The sequence below is a fragment of the Pecten maximus genome, chromosome 7 (genome assembly GCF_902652985.1).
Source record: "Pecten maximus chromosome 7, xPecMax1.1, whole genome shotgun sequence".
Classification (NCBI taxonomy): Eukaryota; Metazoa; Mollusca; class Bivalvia; order Pectinida; family Pectinidae; genus Pecten; species Pecten maximus.
Window position 1 is genome coordinate 2,421,482 of NC_047021.1, and position 22,714 is coordinate 2,444,195.

Genomic DNA, 22,714 nt, shown 5'->3' on the forward strand with positions numbered 1-22,714 from the left:
ATAAAGATATCATTATTAATATAAAAATCAAAGATATCTTTAATTCAAATAGAGATATCTTTAATTTAAATGGAGATATCTTTAATTGAATTAGAGATATCTGTATTTGAATTAGAGATATCTCTATTTAAAACACAGATATCTCTAATTAAACACGAAATAGAGATATCTGAATTTGAAATAGAGATATCTGTAATTTAAAAAAGATATCTCTATTTTCCGTAGAAATAGAGATATCTGTATTTAAATTAGACATATCTTTATTTAAATAGAGATATCTTTATTTAAATTACAGATATCTCTAATTAAATAGAGATATCTTCATTTTAAATAGAGATATCTTTAATTAAATAGAGATATCTTCATTTCAATAGGTAAAACCCCAAACGGCTTGCCATAGACTAGACTACATAGGACGAAATCTTCTTTACTGTTTAAACTTCTTTCTTTTTTCTTTTACAAATATCCATTTATTAATACGGCAGATCGTCAAAGGCTAAATTAAATAGGCAAAAATCCAAGGGTAGGCTATTTGGATGTGGAGGTGGAAATCCCGTTCTGATCATCCTTTTGGTATTAGCTGGATAGAGAAACACGATTTGTGGGATTTGCGTTGGGATTAAATCACTCCTGACGATATTTGGCAATCGATTTTGAAGAAATTCTCAAAGACCTTGGATTTATGGAAAATGCCAAATTTATCTTTTTCTCAGAAATCGAATATTATAAAGGTCCTTACTTGCAGCAAAATTTGGTATGTTGGTATATATTTTAAAAAGGAAATAATGACAAACAAAACTGAAAATAGGAGAACCACTGCCGAGTGTCGAACGCTTATTATAAGCAAAGAGTGTGCCTGCGCCTAAGATAATTTCCGACAATTTCCGGTATATAATTTAACGCATGGGCATTAGACATTGTGAACGTGGACCAACTTCCGGCCAGCACCGGTGACTGACATTGTTGATCTGAAAAGGCAAAATCTTCAAAATGCATATGTTGAGACGAGACAAGAAAGAGGAAGAGGATGGTAAATATACAAGGACATCCCGCGCAGATCATTTATTGTGTTTTTCGTGACAGAAATAATCGATCGCACTTGTTATTCTTCAATTTCTACCCAAGAATCCGGGGAACAGAATTTTCATTTACGATTCTAATTTCTATTTCATGACATGTACAGTACCACTTACTTTGAGAGATTCATACATAACTGTATACACATTTTCTTCCTCCCATCATCCTCCTTCCCGAATCCAAAAGGGAGCATCCCTTCAGAAATGGCACACAAGTCACAACCTCTATAATTTTAAGGGATCCCGTGCATCAAAAAGACATTGCAAATTAAGATTCGTTAGTACTAGTGGAGCGGCTTGACTTTTCACTTAAATAGTTGAAATACGCATAAAATACTCAAATACAAATGTTTTTCACTCGAATAACCTCATTTTGGTCATTAATGTGCATAGAAGGCTCAGATCTTGCGAACTAGTCTATATGATACCCGGATCGGTTTGTTTAACGAAACTGAGGTAAACCGGGCTTAAATTAGCATTATTTTCAGAGAACGGACCCAAATATATGTTCTACAATGCCCAACTGTATTATATGCAAAATATTCCAGTGCAATGGCGTCCTGCGTCAATCATATATGCTATTAAATATTATATTCCTCACCCTCATGTTTTAAGCAGACATCTCCTATATCCAGAGGCCTTATCTGCTTTTTTACATGACAGTAAATGGTTGGGTGGGAATATCCTGTTTTACAAGACATTTAATGGTTTAGTGGGGATATCAGGATGGCTTTTACTCTCGCTCACACATCTTGTCCCTTTTTTACACGTATGTGTCACTCTGTGTTGGTTAAGATTTACATATTATGAATAGTAGGGATGTTATGTGTTTTTAACATTATATTTCTTTTTGTGCAAAACCAGAAACCTATCTCAGTTAGAATGGTTAGAAAAGATTAAGTTTATAAATGTTATAATTAAAGATTTGAATATTCAAATATTGTTCTTTTATTTACAGGTGGTGGAAATCCTTTCCATAACATAGAAAAAAGCAGCGTTTTGCAAGAGGTATTTTATTAATTTAGGATATTCATATATAAAGAAAATGTCTGTAGACTATGAAGTGTCATGCTATGGTACAGGTATTTCAATGCTATGTCATTAAGTCAATTTTGGTAGAAAATGTTTCTATCCTTATATTTTTTAACAAATAATGTACATGTGGTTAATATTGAACTATTGCTATGCAAAATCAGTTACATTCTTCTATCAATTACATATGCTTATTCCCTTTTTACAGGCAAGGACTTTCAATGAATCTCCCATAAATCCAAGAAAATGTGCCCACATCCTCACCAAGGTCTTGTACCTGATCAACCAGGTAACTACATAATTATGTTTTGAAACATTTACAACATTTATTCTGAGTTTCTTCTAAATGCTAGAATTGGTCAAAACAAGTATTCTTCAAAAGTTTATCATCTGAAATTCTTAAACTTAGTGATCATCATATCTACATGTACGTAAACAAAGCTTACCTGTCGTCCCAAACAATGAAAAAAAAAACTAGTCCTGTCGTCCCAAACAATGAAAAAAAAAACTGTAGTCCTGTCGTCCCAAACAATGAAAAAAAAACTGTAGTAAAGAGTAACAAATGTAGTATTTATAAATATATTATCTTTATGGTTTGTCAGTAAGCGGTAATTAGGTGTTGGTGTTAACAATAAAACAAGGTTTTGTGGTGATGTAAATGATACTGCCTGTCTTTTCTGCATGTTGTCAGTAGAATGATCAAAGATAATGTACAAGAATAGTATGTATAGAAATATTGAGATTTAACAGTTGGTAAATTTAATGTATACACTTTACAATGGCAAAGCAAGTGCACAAATTGACACTTACTTAAAACAGAAATATTTTGGTATGGATTTTGACTTTTTTTAGGAAATAGTGAATTCTGTAAATCACCTGATAGATAATGTATTACTAGCTATTTTCCTTTTACTCTTTAGGGTGAACAGATTGGAACCACAGAGGCCACAGAAGCCTTTTTTGCAATGACAAAACTGTTCCAGGCCAAGGATGTAAGTTTTGTTTGGGATATTGTAAATCATTTCCAGATTGTTTGCTCATTAAGTTAATGAATAAGTGAAAGTTCAAGATAAAAAGATTATATGTATTCTACATACATGTATCCATATAGATCAAATTAAGTACTTTATTATAATAGATACAAAGGTGGTCATGATCAGAGTGCAGTGGAAAATCAGTCATCATGAAACCAGGTCCAGTAACCTGATTGGGTGTAAATCAATATCTGGTTGCCTGTTACATAGTTTTTATCTATCATTTGTTTACTTCCATGTTGAATCCTCTGCCCACTGCCATTGAGACAAGAACAAAATCTGTGTAGTTTTAGGCCTTTTGTTGACATTTCGCCCTGTGAGGAAGGCTTTAAGTTCTGTCCCCTGGCTAAGACATACAAAAGTTTAATAAACTGTAGTTGCTACTCCTGTCTGACACTCAGCATTCTGCAGTATGCAGTATGCTTCAGTGAGGTAGCACTATAAAGTTGCCATCATTTTCACTTTATTAAAAAGAGACAAACACAAACATAACGAAGCCTCCAAAAACATGCAAATACCACATGCATGCACCTTACACAGAGAAAGCTGTCCATTAATTACCTAAGCTGTTGATAGCATGTTAAACAATGCAAACCCTTTCAAAACCATGCTTGATAAAAGTTTCAGACCTTTTGAAGAATTACACTTTTCTGTTTTGTGAATTTATAGCCAATCCTGCGACGTCTGGTGTACCTGGGGATCAAGGAAATGTCCAAAATTGCTCAAGATGTCATCATTGTTACCAGCAGGTATATAAACTAAGGAATAGATGAAAGTTTTGGCAATATTGAAAAAAAAAAACTTTGACAACTTGAATTGTCAATGAGCTTTTAAACAATGAGAAGAAAATTAAATTATTTGCATATAAACTTATCTTGTATTTTTTTAACAAAAAAAAAATAAACAATGAAAAGAAAATTAAATTATTTGCATATAAACTTAAAGAAATCATAATTATACAATGTTGAACAAATAGATTTCATTATTAATGTTTGTTGTTGACAGTTTGATGAAGGACATGACCGGTAGAGATGACCAGTTCAGAGGCCCAGCCATCCGTGCCCTGTGTTCTATCACTGATGTAAGATTGAAATATTCACAACATGTATCAAGTAGATATTTGTCAATAAAATATTTTTTGCCAATCTTAATTTCTTTTTTAAATTGTCCATATGTGCCAACATTATAATTATGTGTTAATATGTAAAATCACATTGGAGTTTGTGATGAGAGTCCGATGGTTTTTGATATATATATATATAAATTTGCTTAAAGTTGATTTCTTCTGATTAATTATCTCGCAGACAAGAACCATGTTATAAAATAGTGTTTCTGAAAGCATTATGTGTATGTTATACTACTATCATTATTAAAGATTAACTGTACCCTGAACAAGTTTTTATTGATTAAAAGACTTTGTGATACATTACTGACTGACACCACTCATCATTTTATTAGATATTTCACTGATGGTTTGTTTTACAGACAACGATGTTACAGAGTATCGAACGTTACATGAAACAGGCCATTGTGGACAAGGTCACTGCAGTGTCCAGTGCTGCCCTAGTCTCATCTCTGGTCAGTTCATGGTCTTAAGCTTTAGTTAAAGATTCATATCATAAAAAGCATAACAATACAATGTTTAATTTGATAAGAGATTTTGGTTTAAAACTGAAGTTCAATTTCACTAATTAGTAGTAGAAGACAATTTGGAAAATGATTTTTTTTGTTTTTGTTTGATACTCCATTAATCTGGTGCTGTTATTGACATGCATATAATGTATTATCCAGGAAAGGAAAAATAGGTGACCTCTTGGTGTCATATTTTCTTGTTTATTAAAACTTTTGTATGTGACATTTTGATTTCTATCTTGTAGCATTTGAGTAAATCAAGTCAGGATGTGACGAAGCGTTGGGTGAATGAGGCACAGGAAGCTGTGTCAAGTGACAACATCATGGTCCAGGTAAAAACACATGTTATGCTCAATTTTCACAAACAACTTGTCATATTAGTACCTGAAGTTTTTACAGTCATGAACAAATATACGTTTTTAAGTGTTTGACATGAAGGTTTTTTTTATTACCCTGATGAAATATTTGTATAATTATATCCATAAATATTACTGATCACTCTTGTGGTATTAACTGTTTGTAAGTTTTCCCTCCAAATTAATGTGTCAAGTTTCCGAGATGACACTCTAATTACTCTTAATGTAGTAACAGGTTATAAGTTTCCATTTTGAAGAGTTATGTGTCACTATAGCTGATCCTTCTGTTTCTGATGACAGTACCATGCCCTCGGACTTCTGTACCACATCAGGAAGTATGATAGACTGGCTGTCACCAAACTGGTCACCAAGTTCTCCAAACACTCGCTCAAGTCTCCCTATGCATACTGTCTGCTGGTAAGTAAGAGTCTATGGGAAACCTCATTACAGGCCTTGCGTCAGAGTTATAGACAGATTTATATAATGGCTCAAGTCGGTAGTGCTCACTGTTTTCCGGAAACGCTTCAGTTTTGTAATGTATAGAGATAGACACATGTGCAAATTTTACATATTCATTACCAAGTTTTAGAAAAATAAAACAAAACAAAATATTTTCTTAATTTTGTGTAGCTTGTCATTAATTATTTTTACATTGTGTTCCAGATCAGAATTGCAAGTAAACTAATGGAAGAGGAAGGAGTAGGGTAAGGGAAAATACAAACTTAGGAAAGAAATATTTTAATTATGGATGAATTCGAGAACTTTCATCTACTGTCGTTCAACTACAACAGTACACTTACATTGCTAGATTTTTAAAAAATTCTTGGCCTAGAATTATATATTGTTGTCATTTGACAAGGAAACCATTACAGTCCCACTAGTCCTTTGAATAAATATTGCCGATGACTTTGGCTTCTGATTTGTAAGAAATTGGACTTTGTTCCTGTCATTTATGTAGCTTCCTTGACTCTCCACTAGAACTGTCGTGATTATATTACCAGCTCTGATGTGACCGTTTTTACTTCTCTAGGACCGACAGCCCCATGTTTGACTTTATTGAGAACTGTCCTACGACACAAGAGTGAGATTGTCATCTATGAGGCTGCCCACGCCATAGTTAACTTGAAGAACACATCTGCCAAAGAGCTGGCCTCAGCCGTGCCTGTTCTCCAGCTTTTCTGTAGCTCGGCCAAGCCCACACTTAGATTTGCGGCCATCAGGACCCTCAACAAGGTAAACTCCATAATGTAGATTATGATGTGTTATTTGTTAGTGTTTGCTCTGTCTGTCTATCCTGTCACTAGCCTTTGATAACCGTGTTTGCATTTAGCACCACGTCTTTGGTTCTGAATGTCCTTAATAGTCAAACTTAAATGTAAAATGTCTTCAAAGTGTAGTTAAACTGCTTGGTGAAAAGTAGGTCACAGTGACTTAAATTTTCGTCAAAATGAAAGTAAGTACATGGTTGTGGTTTACAATTATTTTCTACTTAATACATTCTCTAGAACAGAAGTCATTAAGCAAATAGAAAGTTATGTTTCTATATTTGTTTTCAGACTGATTCAGAGAACTTTTGAGTACTATTAGTCTTTTGTATTTGAAGGTCGCCATGAAACACCCCGCTGCAGTGACAGCCTGTAATCTGGAGCTAGAGAATCTGATAACCGATTCTAACCGAAGTATTGCTACACTGGCCATAACAACACTCCTCAAGGTATATCTAAGTTTCAGTATTAGTTTATAAAAACAATAGCACAACTCAGTTTAAACCATATACCGCATTTGACCTAATAAGGGCGCCTGCCCTAATAAGGGCGCCCCAACCTTTTTGTCTCCCAAGAAAAAAATCTTCGAGTGTCAAAATGGTGATCAAAGGTAATTATTACCCATGTGAAATGTTTTGCTACTTTATGTGTTCAATTTTCTTCATCCAATTAACTCAGTGGAACAGAAGTTTTCGCCACATTTTGTCTATTCAGTGATACAGATGTCAGCACAAAGTGTATCCAAAACTAATGCTAAACACATACAAATTACTTATCAATAACTACAATATTTATTTGAAGATCAAGTAAAAGACTGAATTTGTGTTGTTAACTAAAAGTTGTCAAGACAGAAAGCTAGTTAAAGACATTGTAAATCAATTATTAGGTCAAAGAAAACGATGTCTGATATGATCTTGGAAATCACCTGTGTCTATAAATAGAACACAAAAGAGTTCCATTTGAACATAAATGGCGGAACACACATTCTCTGTTCTTAAGAACAGCTAGCTTGGTTTACAAGTTTACAGGAATATTTGATGATGTTTAAGCTAAATTTATGATTATGAAAAGATGTCTTCATCTTGCATATTTTCATGACCTAATATTTTACCCTTTCCACAGCTTTGGGTATTCTGCTATAATGTATAGTCTGTCTCATAAAACTTCATAATAACGAATCCTAATAAGGTCGCCACCACTATCAATTACTCGCGCCCTGCCCCCTTATTAGGTCATATAAGTCTGTTTCTGCCGTCCATCATTTTTCAGTTTCTAAACGGAGTAAAATAGAGAATGATATAATCAGGGCAGTTTATCCTACAGGAAGACTCGAGGTTTGTCACTGAAAGAAGTCATTTAATTCAAACAGTACCATATAATAAGCTGCATTTTCTTTATTTCTGAAGTCCTTCCATAGGATATATTTTATTTTCATTGTTTGTTTTTTGTTAACCAGACAGGAAGTGAAAGCAGCATTGACAGACTGATGAAGCAGATCTCCAGCTTCATGAATGAAATCTCTGACGAATTCAAAATTGTTGTCATTCAAGCTATACAGTAAGACTGATTTTTTTTCTATACAAAACAAAACAATAACAAGATTAGTTCTTGTCTGTTTGGAGCATACAAGATACTACACATCCTATAAATTATTAAAGCATTAAAAAATGATAGTGCTAAAAAGTTGTTTAACATATTTTTGTGAACTTCTGAAAGTGGTGATTGTAAACATGTCTTCTTTAAATACATGCTGTACGGTGTATATCACTAACATCTGTTACATTATTTATTTGTATTGTGTAGGTCCCTATGACATTATTTATTTGTATTGTGTAGGACCCTATGACATTATTTATTTGTATTGTGTAGGTCCCTATGCCAGAAGTTTCCCAGAAAACATCCTGTGTTGATGAACTTCCTGTCATCGGTGCTGAGGGATGAGGTACCGTTTACAACATTGATTTTCAGTTATCCCCCTTGGAATGAATAGTTCCAATTAAATCAATCAAATAAGCATAATGATAATAAATTGAAAAGTTCCATTAAGATAATTATCCCATGGGATAAATCCATTTAAATAATTATTCCTGAGGAAGACTCAAGAAATATAAAAGTTTACACACTTAAGTAATATGATAATAAAGGGCATAGCCTCACAGGATGGCAGTGTTATAAAAATATCTATCTCTCAACTTTGATGTCTACTGATATCTCTGTATGATTCTGTTTTACCAGGGCGGTTTTGAGTACAAGAAAGCCATAGTAGAGAGCATCATCACCATCATTGAGGACAACCCAGAGGCCAAAGAAGCAGGTGAGATTTGTTTCATTGGTAATTGCATTGTGTGTAAATCAATTGTGTAAAGGAAAAAACCCATACCAGTATAACGTTTATCTCTGATGTTCCAGATATTTAGTCTCAAATTGAATGCTACATGTATATGTTTCTATGCCTCCATTATACCCCTAGAATGGTCAATAGGCAAGTTATTACAGATGTCATAGGGCACAGAGGAAACTTCTGCCTTTATCCACTACGTAACTATATTATTTCAAAATAGTAAATAAAATGCTGTGTACTATTTTTACTACTTTTACATTAAAAGATGTTTCTAATATAAGTGAACTTTAGACAATTCCCTGAATAACAAATGATAGAGACAATTGCTCTTTGTTTTGTCAGGACTTGCTCACCTGTGTGAATTTATTGAGGATTGTGAACACACTGTCCTGGCCACAAAGATCCTACATCTACTGGGTCGGGAGGGACCACGAACCCCCACCCCCTCCAAGTACATCCGCTTCATTTACAACAGGGTCATCCTGGAAAACGCTGCTGTACGAGCAGGTAGGTGTCTTAGATCAAACAGATACAGGTATTACTTGTGATAATTGTGATTCTGTAGGTAAGTGTCCTAGATCAAACAGATACAGGTTATACTTGTGATAATTGTGATTCTGTAGGTAAGTGTCTTAGATCAAACAGGTACAGGTAATACTTGTGATTATTGTGATTCTGTAGGTAAGTGACTTAGTGTCCTAGATCAAACAGATACAGGTAATACTTGTGATAATTGTGATTCTGTAGGTACGTGTCCTAGATCAGATACAGGTATTGTGATAATTCTGATTCTGTAGGTAGGTGTCCTAGATCAAACCGATACAGGTATTACTTGTGATAATTGTGATTCTGTAGGTAAGTGTCCTAGATCAAACAGATACAGGTAATACGTGTGATGATTGTGATTCTGTAGGTAAGTGTCCTAGATCAGATACAGGTAATACTTGTGATGATTGTGATTCTGTAGGTAGGTGTCCTAGATCAATACAGGTAATACTTGTGATAATTGTGATTCTGTAGGTAAGTGTCCTAGATCAAACAGATACAGGTAATACGTGTGATGATTGTGATTCTGTAGGTAAGTGTCCTAGATCAGATACAGGTAATACTTGTGATGATTGTGATTCTGTAGGTAGGTGTCCTAGATCAGGTACAGGTATTACTTGTGATTATTGTGATTCGGCAGGGAAGAGTAATTTAAGTGGCCCATTAACACTATTACAGTAGTACTGTCCTCTTGTCAGTTTTGGACAATAAAACCAGGTAAAATCCTGTCCTCATATTAATCTATTATAGATAAATTCTAAGGTATCAGTTTCATGAGATTTGTGTCCAGAAAGTCAACTTCAATATTTAAATCAAATACTAATATTAAGATTGAAAATTCATTTGTCTTTGAAGAATTCTCTATCTAAATAAAGTTGGTGTATTCTTTCTGTATTTGAAATAAAAGCCTCTTATATTCCATCTCCAATGGCATTTATTTGGTAAAAAATATTTTATTAAATCAGTATTTTATGTTGACAACAGTGACAAACATTTAAATACCAATTTAATATTTTATGTTGACAACCTTTGAATAGTGACAAACATTTAAATACCAATTTAATATTTTATGTTGACAGCCACAGTGACAAACATTTATTACCATTTAAATATTTTATGTTGACAGCCACAGTGACAAACATTTATTACCATTTAAATATTCTATGTTGACAGCCACAGTGACAAACATTTATTACCATTTAAATATTCTATGTTGACAGCCACAATGACAAACATTTATTACCATTTAAATATTTAATGTTGACAGCCACAATGACAAACATTTATTACCATTTAAATATTCTATGTTGACAGCCACAGTGACAAACATTTATTACCATTTAAATATTCTATGTTGACAGCCACAATGACAAACATTTATTACCAATTTAATATTCTATGTTGACAGCCACAGTGACAAACATTTATTACCATTTAAATATTCTATGTTGACAGCCACAGTAACAAACATTTATTACCATTTAAATATTCTATGTTGACAGCCACAATGACACACATTTATTACCATTTAAATATTCTATGTTGACAACTTGACAGCCACAGTAACAAACATTTATTACCATTTAAATATTTAATGTTGACAGCCACAATGACAAACATTTATTACCATTTAAATATTCTATGTTGACAGCCACAGTAACAAACATTTATTACCATTTAAATATTCTATGTTGACAACAGTGACAAACATTTATTACCATTTAAATATTCTATGTTGACAGCCACAATGACACACATTTATTACCATTTAAATATTCTATGTTCACAGCCACAGTAACAAACATTTATTACCATTTAAATATTCTATGTTGACAACAGTGACAAACATTTATTACCATTTAAATATTCTATGTTGACAGCCACAATGACACACATTTATTACCATTTAAATATTCTATGTTGACAACTTGACAGCCACAGTAACAAACATTTATTACCATTTAAATATTTAATGTTGACAGCCACAATGACAAACATTTATTACCATTTAAATATTCTATGTTGACAGCCACAGTAACAAACATTTATTACCATTTAAATATTCTATGTTGACAACAGTGACAAACATTTATTACCATTTAAATATTCTATGTTGACAGCCACAATGACACACATTTATTACCATTTAAATATTCTATGTTCACAGCCACAGTAACAAACATTTATTACCATTTAAATATTCTATGTTGACAACAGTGACAAACATTTATTACCATTTAAATATTCTATGTTGACAGCCACAATGACACACATTTATTACCATTTAAATATTCTATGTTCACAGCCACAATGACAAACATTTATTACCATTTAAATATTCTATGTTGACAGCCACAATGACACACATTTATTACCATTTAAATATTCTATGTTGACAGCCACAATGACAAACATTTATTACCATTTAAATATTCTATGTTGACAGCCACAATGACACACATTTATTACCATTTAAATATTCTATGTTGACAACTTGACAGCCACAGTAACAAACATTTATTACCATTTAAATATTTAATGTTGACAGCCACAATGACAAACATTTATTACCATTTAAATATTCTATGTTGACAGCCACAGTAACAAACATTTATTACCATTTAAATATTCTATGTTGACAACAGTGACAAACATTTATTACCATTTAAATATTCTATGTTGACAGCCACAATGACACACATTTATTACCATTTAAATATTCTATGTTCACAGCCACAGTAACAAACATTTATTACCATTTAAATATTCTATGTTGACAGCCACAATGACAAACATTTATTACCAATTTAATATTCTATGTTGACAGCCACAGTGACAAACATTTATTACCATTTAAATATTCTATGTTGACAGCCACAGTAACAAACATTTATTACCATTTAAATATTCTATGTTGACAGCCACAATGACACACATTTATTACCATTTAAATATTCTATGTTGACAACTTGACAGCCACAGTAACAAACATTTATTACCATTTAAATATTTAATGTTGACAGCCACAATGACAAACATTTATTACCATTTAAATATTCTATGTTGACAGCCACAGTAACAAACATTTATTACCATTTAAATATTCTATGTTGACAACAGTGACAAACATTTATTACCATTTAAATATTCTATGTTGACAGCCACAATGACACACATTTATTACCATTTAAATATTCTATGTTCACAGCCACAGTAACAAACATTTATTACCATTTAAATATTCTATGTTGACAACAGTGACAAACATTTATTACCATTTAAATATTCTATGTTGACAGCCACAATGACACACATTTATTACCATTTAAATATTCTATGTTGACAACTTGACAGCCACAGTAACAAACATTTATTACCATTTAAATATTTAATGTTGACAGCCACAATGACAAACATTTATTACCATTTAAATATTCTATGTTGACAGCCACAGTAACAAACATTTATTACCATTTAAATATTCTATGTTGACAACAGTGACAAACATTTATTACCATTTAAATATTCTATGTTGACAGCCACAATGACACACATTTATTACCATTTAAATATTCTATGTTCACAGCCACAGTAACAAACATTTATTACCATTTAAATATTCTATGTTGACAACAGTGACAAACATTTATTACCATTTAAATATTCTATGTTGACAGCCACAATGACACACATTTATTACCATTTAAATATTCTATGTTCACAGCCACAATGACAAACATTTATTACCATTTAAATATTCTATGTTGACAGCCACAATGACACACATTTATTACCATTTAAATATTCTATGTTGACAGCCACAATGACAAACATTTATTACCATTTAAATATTCTATGTTCACAGCCACAATGACACACATTTATTACCATTTAAATATTCTATGTTGACAGCCACAATGACAAACATTTATTACCATTTAAATATTCTATGTTCACAGCCACAATGACACACATTTATTACCATTTAAATATTCTATGTTCACAGCCACAGTGACAAACATTTATTACCATTTAAATATTCTATGTTCACAGCCACAATGACACACATTTATTACCATTTAAATATTCTATGTTGACAGCCACAATGACACACATTTATTACCATTTAAATATTCTATGTTCACAGCCACAGTGACAAACATTTAAATTCCATTTTAATATTTTATGTTGACAGCCACAGTAACAGCTCTGGCCAAGTTTGGTGCTCACTGCGAGGAACTCCTGCCTAGCTGTATCGTACTACTGGAGAGGTAATTTAATATCGGCCAGTTGATTCGGCAGTCAAATACTTTCTGAATAGCCTGAACATTTTTCCTGTAAATGTTTACAATTGATCATTTGTAGAGCATATTATTCAATCATTTTGACCAGATTCTAAATGTTGATCAATATGTAACCTCAAATTGTCTTCATACCAGGATATCAGATTATATACTCCAGATATGACCAGGAAAACATTGTTAAATTTTTAAGAGACATTTCAATAACTTTTAGGGTATTGATAGTTATTAGAAATAAAATAAAGGACGATATCGGACATTGAAGAATGCTTCCTTCGTATTTGCCAGGTGTTTGTTAGACACAGACGATGAAGTGAGAGACAGGGCCACATTCTATGTACATACTCTCAAACAGCAACAGAAATCACTAAAGTCCACCTACATCCTCAATGGTATGAACAGGTCTTAATTTAACTATTAACTAAAATAAAGTCTTGTAAACCATGGATCTACAGCTATAAGGAATATTTAATATTGTTACAGGCCTGTAGGTATTGGTGGTAGGACAAGAGCGACAATTTACTTGTAAAACATGGAACTACATCTATAAGGAATATTTTATAATAGAGGTATATTATTACAGGTCTACATGTATCGGTGGTAGGACTAGAGCGACAATTTACTTGTAAAACATGGAACTACATCTATAAGGAATATTTTATAATAGAGGTATATTATTACAGGTCTACATGTACTGATGGTAGAACTAGAGCGACAATTTACTTGTAAAACAGAGAACTATATCTATAAGGAATATTTTATAATAGAGGTATATTATTACAGGTCTACAGGTATCGGTGGTAGGACTAGAGCGACAATTTACTTGTAAAACATAGAACTATATCTATAAGGAATATTTTATAATAGAGATATATTATTACAGGTCTACAGGTATCGGTGGTAGGACTAGAGCGAGCTCTACACCACTACACAATGGAGCCCTCCGAGACTCCGTTTGATGTCAAATCTGTTCCACTGGAGACTGCGCCCCTCACAGACACCAAACAAGGTAGGGACATTGAGCCATCTGTCCTAAAGTTCTTTGTGACAATGTATGAACTGTATCTTCATTGTCATACAAAGCTTTGTCCGATCACAAAAACATTTTTTGCTTTTTTTCACAGCATCCAAATTTTATCAGACAATTTTGAGATTTTCCATCCTTTATTATGGTATTTGTACAGTTACATCACAGATCCCCATAATGAATCATACAATTTACTTATACCAGGTGTTAACCACTTTATCACTTATGAAATGTTGATAAAGTATAATTTTAATTAACAGTTTAATTACCATTTGGGGGACCATTAGAAGTCTCTGTTATTTACTATACATCAAACCATTTGAACGTTTTCATTCAGTACGGGAACCTGGAGAATCTGGAGCACCAAAGGCAGAAAAGGTGGCTGCCTCCAGACAGGATATCTACGCCGAACAATTGTCGGCCATCCCAGAGTTTGCCAACCTGGGTAACCTATTCAAGTCCTCATCACTGCCCGTACAGCTGACCGAATCGGAGACGGAGTATGTTGTACAGTGTGTCAAACACACCTTCAGTCACTACATGGTGTTTCAGGTGAGAGGCATTTCAACCTTAACAATTAAGTTTGAGGACAGTTCATAAAATTAATGAATAGTTCATGCAATACATATTGAAAAGTTTTTATGTTGAAATATTTCTTCGATTGTAGAGCAAGAATTGTGCTTCTTACTTAAAATTGACATATACAGGTTTATATCTACATTGTGTTGAAGATGTATACTTTGCCTCTGAATTTCTAACAGAATTTCTAACAGAATTTCTATAAACAAGTGATTTTATATTCTAGTTTGACTGCAGCAACACTCTGAATGACCAAGTTCTAGAAAATGTCACAGTACAAATGGAGCCAGCCGACGGGTTTGAGGTGCTCAAGTTTATACCCTGTGCTAGTCTGCCCTACAATAAACCTGGCACTACCTACACCCTAGTTCGTCTACCTGAGGATCCTACTTTAGGTACTCTCATCATATCATCGTGTCAAGTTACTTAAGTTTTCTTTAAAATAACTGCTGTATAAATATCCATTCGCAGTAGGATTTCTGTTAAAATGCCTGGTGCACATACACTACAATACAAATTTTTCCACTATGAGTAGATACTAGTGTGTAATGAAAAACCTTTAATGATATAATTTGAAATTATCACTCGACATATGAATTATCCTGTTGTAAAAAGTCAGTTATCCAGTAGAAAAAGATCATTTACCCTTAAGTGAGAAAGTCAATTAACCTGTAGTAAGAAAAGTCTAATTGATAAATGGTCACCTTAAGCAATTTCATGTGATAAATATATTCACTGTCAGTGATGAATTCAGAGGATTTTGTATCTATTTTCAGTAACAGGGACATTTAGTTGCACGCTTAAGTTTATAGTGAAGGATTGTGACCCTAACACAGGAGAACCCGACGATGAAGGATACGAGGATGAATATGTGGTATGTAGTTGTTAGTGTGAATACACCATTCTGTTGATATCACTGTGTGGATTATTTACTGTTCTCTATTACAACAATAAATTCTTAAAAACATATATTTTAAAAAGTTTGATTGATTTTGATATTGATGTTGACCCTTCACAGCTCGAGGATGTTGAGGTTTCGGTAGCTGACCATGTCCAGCGGGTGATGAAGCCCAACTTTGGTGCATCGTGGGAGGAAATAGGACCAGAGAATGAACTGGAGGACACGTACGCGCTGTCTACTATGAAGACACTTGAAGGTAAAATTACACAAGCTTGTACAGAAAATAGTGAGATGCTTATCCTATTGATTTGTGATATTTGTTGTGTTACATTGTGATTGTATTATTTGACAATATAATGTTATTTTTTACAGAAGCTGTTCAGAACATCATCAAGTTCATGGGTATGCAGCCCTGTGAGCGTTCAGACAAAGTCCCAGAAGGGAAATCCTCACATACACTGTACTTGGCTGGAGTGTACAGGGGTGGTCACGATGCTCTTGTAAGGGCAAAGCTCGCATTGTCTGATGCAGGCGTCACCATGCAGCTAACTGTCAGGTCAACTGATCCAGATGTGTCCGAGGTCATGGCCACCGCCATCGGCTAACGTGTATACCATGGTCAGAGTTCCTGGGATCTTTGAGGGTTATTACAGTATGCTCTGTATTTGATGAACTGGAATATTCTACTACAACTTGTTTTAGGACACTCTGATATTTAAGTGATTGAACAGAACCATAGTAGAATTAACATTGCACTGTGTTTTGGGGGAAACGGGGAGAAAGAATTGTTCCAAAGCTTTTCAGATTTTAAATCTTGAATTTTGTTGTTATTTTGACACATGTTATTTCGTAAGGAATTTTTTACTGAGATTTTAGATTACAAATAATGTCATTAAAATTCTGCTTTTTACTTAAACTACAATTCTATAAGAGATTCATTTAGAATATAAGTGTTATTTATTCCTGAGGAAGCAATGTAAGTTACTGATTTATATTGAAATTTGATTGAAATATTTACATTTTATATGTATTGATGATACAAATGATGGTAAGATAATCCTAAATAAAAAAGGGAATTATAAAACACTGTTTTAAAGTTGTTTGTATTTAATTGTCTGTGCTGAAAATATCACATAAAATACAAGGCAGTGCATTCAAATAAAATCAATATTACTGCTAAATATGTTTTGTTTTAAAAACATTGTGAAGTCAGTATTGAGGCAATGAAGTAGAATGATTTGTTTATGGAAACATCCTACAACTTGTACTATAGACATATTTCCTACAGTGGAAAACTTCTCAACCAACCATCATGTACATTATCAACCTACCATGATGTAAAATCTCAGCCTACCATGATGTATCTCAACCAACCGTCATGTAAAATATCAAGCTACCATGATTTAAAATATCAAGCTACCAGGTTGTAAAATATCAACCTACCATGATGTAAAATATCAACCTACCATGATGTAAAGTCACAACCTACCATGATGTAAAATATCAACCTACCATGATGTAAAGTCACAACCTACCATGATGTAAAGTCACAACCTACCATGATGTAAAATATCAGCCTACCAGGATGTAATATCTCGGCCTACCATGATGTATCTCAACCAACCATCATGTAAAATATCAACCTACCATCATGTAAAATATCAACCAACCATCATGTAAAATATCAACCTACCAGGATGTAAAATCTCAACCTACCATGATGTAAAATCTCAACCTACCATGATGTAAAATATCAACCTACCAGGATGTAAAATCTCAACCTACCATGATGTAAAATATCAACCTACCAGGATGTAAAATCTCAACCTACCATGATGTAAAATCTGAGTCTACCATGATGTTAAGTCACAACCTACCATGATGTAAAGTCACAACCTACCATGATGTAAAATCTCAACCTACCATGGTGTAAAGTCAAAACCTACCATGATGTAAAGTCACAACCTACCATGATGTAAAATATCAACCTACCATGATGTAAAGTCACAACCTACCATGATGTAAAATATCAACCTACCATGATGTAAAGTCACAACCTACCATGATGTAAAATATCAACCTACCATGATGTAAAATCTCAACCTACCATGGTGTAAAGTCAAAACCTACCATGATGTAAAGTCACAACCTACCATGATGTAAAATCTCGGCTTACCATGATGTAAAATTTCAGCCTACCATCATGTCAAAATTCAGTTTATTGAAAACGAGAGGAGGTTAGGATTAGGATATTATACATTTATAATACACCTTGTACCCATTTTTAGCTCACCGGTTATTTTTCAATTGTGAGCATGTACTGTCGGCATCCCACCTCAAGATTTTAAAGTTTTTGGAAAGCTTGTAAGTCCAAAAGTATACATCTCACAACCTTCTTATTTGGTTTATATTTTCATTAGAAGTCTAGGAGTGATGTTATGAACATCATGCAGAAAAAAATATGATTTTTTAGCATTTTACTATTTTGTGGTCTTAATTTTGTTTGGCACCAAAACCCACTTACAAAATGACATGCTTCCAGTGAGCACTTTGCAATCATTGACTCCACTTGTCATACCTTGTCATATCTTGTCATACCTGTCATACCTGTCATACCTTGTCATACTTGTCATACCTTGTAATATCTTGCCATACCTTGTCATACCTTGTCATATCTTGTCATACCTGTCATACCTTGTAATACAATGTACCTTGTCATACCTTGTCACACCTTGTGATACCTTGTCATACCTGTCATACCTTGCCATACCTTCTCATACCTGTCATACCTTGTAATACCTTGCCATACCTTGTCATACCTTGTCATATCTTGTCATACCTGTCATACCTTGTAATACCTTGTCATACCTTGTCACACCTTGTCATACCTTGTCATACCTGTCATACCTTGCCATACCTTGTCATACCTGTCATACCATGTAATACCTTGTCATACCTTGTGATACCTGTCATACCTTGTCATATCTTGTCATACCTACCTTGTCATACCTGTCATAACTTGTAATACCTGTCATACCTTGTAATACCTTGTCATACCTACCTTGTCATACCTGTCATAACTTGTCATACCTGTCATACCTCGCATACCTGTCATACCTTGTAATACCTTGTCATACCTTGTAATACCTTGTCGTACCTGGTCATACCTCGCATACCTGTCATACCTTGTCATACCTGTCATACCTTGTCATACCTTTCATACCTTGTCATACCTTGTCACACCTTGTCATACCTGTCATACCTTGTCATACCTTTCATACCTTGTCATACCTTGTCACACCTTGTCATACCTGTCATACCTTGTCATACCTTTCATACCTTGTCATACCTTGTCATACTTGTCATACCTGTCATACCTTGTAATATCTTATCATACCTTGTCATACCTTGTCATACATGTCATACCTGTCATACCTTGTGATACCTGTCATACCTGTCATACCTTGTCATACCTGTCATACCTTGTCATACATGTCATACCTTGTAATACCTTATAATACCTGTCATACCTGTCATACCTGCCATACCTTGTCATACCTTGTCATACCTTGTCACACCTTGTGATACCTGTCATACCTTGTCATACCTTGTCATACCTGTCATACCTTGTCATACCTGTCATACCTTGTCATACCTTGTCATACCTGTCATACCTTGTCATACCTTGTCATACCTTGTCATACCTTATCATACCTTGTAATACCTTGTCATACCTTATCATACCTGTAATACCTTGTCATACCTTGTCATACCTGTCGTACCTTGTCATACCTTATCATACCTTGTCATACCTGTCATACCTGTCATACCTGTCATACCTTGTCATACCTGTCATACCTGTCATACCTTGTCATACCTTATCATACCTGTCATACCTTGTAATACCTTGTCATACCTTATCACACCTTGTCATACCTTGCCATACCTTGTCATACCTGTCATACCTGTCATACCTTGTCATACCTGTCATACCTGTCATACCTTGTCATACCTGTCATACCTTGTAATACCTGTCATACCTTGTCATACCTGTCATACATTGTAATACCTGTCATACCTGTCATACCTTGTCATACCTGTCATACCTTGTCATACCTTGTCATACCTGTCATACCTTGTAATACCTTGTCATACCTTGTCATACCTGTCATACCTTGTAATACCTTGTCATACCTTATCATACCTTGTCATACCTTGTCATACCTTGTCATACCTTACCATACCTTGTCATACCTTGTCATACCTTATCATACCTTGTGATACCTGTCATACCTTGTCATACCTTGTGATACCTGTCATACCTTGTCATACCTGTCATACCTTGTCATACCTTGTCATACCTTGTCATACCTTATCATACCTTGTCATACCTTGTCATACCTGTCATACCTGTCATACCTTGTCATACCTGTCATACCTTGTCATACCTTATCATACCTTGTCATACCTGTCATACCTTGTCATACCTTATCATACCTTGTGATACCTTGTCACACCTTGTCATACCTGTCATACCTTGCCATACCTTGTCATACCTTGTAATACCTTGTAATACCTTATCATACCTTGTCATACCTGTCATACCTTATCATACCTGTCATACCTTGTCATACCTGTCATACCTTGTCATACCTGTCATACCTTGTCATACCTGTCATACCTTGTCATACCTGTCATACCTTATCATACCTGTCATACCTTGTCATACCTTATCATACCTTGTCATACCTTGTCATACCTGTCATACCTGTCATACCTTATCATACCTTGTCATACCTTGTCACACCTTGTGATACCTTGTCATACCTGTCATACCTTGTCATACCTTGTCATACCTGTCATACCTTGTCATACCTGTCATACCTTATCATACCTTGTCATACCTTGTCATACCTTATCATACCTGTCATACCTTGTCATACCTTGTCATACCTGTCATACCTTGTCATACCTGTCATACCTTGTCATACCTTGTCATACCTTATCATACCTTGTCATACCTTGTCATACCTTGTCATACCTTGTCATACCTTGTCATACCTGTCATACCTTGTCATACCTTGTCATACCTGTCATACCTTGTCATACCTTGTCATACCTGTCATACCTTGTCATACATTGTCATACCTGTCATACCTGTCATACCTTGTCATACCTTATCATACCTGTCATACCTCGTAATACCTTGTCATACCTTGTCATACCTTGTCATACCTCGCATACCTGTCATACCTCGCATACCTGTCATACCTTATCATACCTGTCATACCTTGTCATACCTTGTCATACCTTGTGATACCTGTCATACCTTGTCATACCTTGTCATACCTGTCATACCTTGTAATACCTTGCCATACCTTGTCATACCTTGTCATATCTTGTCATACCTGTCATACCTTGTAATACCTTCTCATACCTTGTCACACCTTGTGATACCTTGTGATACCTGTCATACCTTGCCATACCTTGTCATACCTGTCATACCTTGTCATACCTTGTCATACCTTGCCATACCTTGTCATACCAGTCATACCTTGTCATACCTTGTCATACCTTGTCACACCTTGTCATACCTGTCATACCTGTCATACCTTGTCATACCTTGTCTTACCTTGTCATACCTTGTCATACCTATCGTTTTGCAATAAGCCAATCAAACAACATAAAGGTAGTTCATTATCTGAAAAAATCAAATCAGCTGATAAAAATTAATGTGGATACTATGAAGTCATTTATTATAGGTCTACATGAAAAAGTGGACTAGCACCTAAATGTATTAAATTTTAATTATTGAGATGATTAATTACAAACATATTTAAGTAATAGGAGATATTAACATTGGATGATTACAGGACATTTTAGAGAGTACACACTTGTATACAGATAAATGTATTGGTAGATTCACTCCCTACCAACGTCCGATACTGACATTTTAGAGAGTTCACTCCCGTATACAGATATTAGTTAATTCATTCCCCACCAATGACCGATACTGACATACACATACCACCAGTACATGTATATTACAGAAATGATAACAAGAAAATATGTCTCCTTTTCAGAAAGACCAACTAAATTGCATTTAAGGTAAAACAGTTAATTATGATGTTCGTTTCAGAATTAAGTCGCGTTTTTCTTGTTTTTGATAGTAAGTTTATAACAAAGTGAGTGTTAGTGTCCTGATAAAGGTCTGTAAGTGTAATGTTGTTAGTCATAAGGACAAGTGGACCTCCAAGGGTAACCAAAGTAGGGGGACATCAGTGATTCTGTAGTTCTACGTCAGACGACTGGTCAGGAACCCAATAAATCAATCGACAGTTAGGCATGTTATACATGCAATGAATTGTCAATAGTTAGTAAATTTTAACAAAGAAATTTAATAATGACAGTGATTTAATTGCCTTATTTGAATATTAACAAATTTAACTATCATTATGGATAGAAAGAAATGCTAATAAACCATTAGATTACATAAGAATTAACAAAATTAAACACTTTGTAATCAAACCTGTCATTGTGATTCCATACATGATTACTATAATAAGATTGTGCTGTGTGAATTTTAAGTAGTTGTTATCATATGCAGTGTGTTTTGAGGATTTT

The 22,714-nt window shown here is 34.0% G+C and overlaps 1 protein-coding gene across 1 annotated transcript; it reads left to right on the forward strand.

Moving 5' to 3' along the window:
• The first annotated feature begins 907 nt into the window (after positions 1–907).
• On the forward strand, positions 908–17,179 carry LOC117331314 (coatomer subunit gamma-2-like). Its single transcript, XM_033889983.1, is given in 25 exon segments — positions 908–1,030; positions 2,035–2,084; positions 2,317–2,397; positions 3,029–3,100; positions 3,812–3,891; positions 4,148–4,223; positions 4,628–4,720; positions 5,020–5,106; positions 5,431–5,547; positions 5,794–5,834; positions 6,161–6,197; positions 6,199–6,363; positions 6,734–6,844; positions 7,852–7,952; positions 8,265–8,337; positions 8,631–8,709; positions 9,079–9,243; positions 13,478–13,553; positions 13,872–13,975; positions 14,467–14,592; positions 14,948–15,162; positions 15,416–15,584; positions 15,966–16,063; positions 16,208–16,346; positions 16,463–17,179. Coding segments are annotated over 25 exon segments (2,628 nt in total). The 5' UTR covers positions 908–990; the 3' UTR covers positions 16,696–17,179.
• The last annotated feature ends 5,535 nt before the right edge of the window (positions 17,180–22,714 follow it).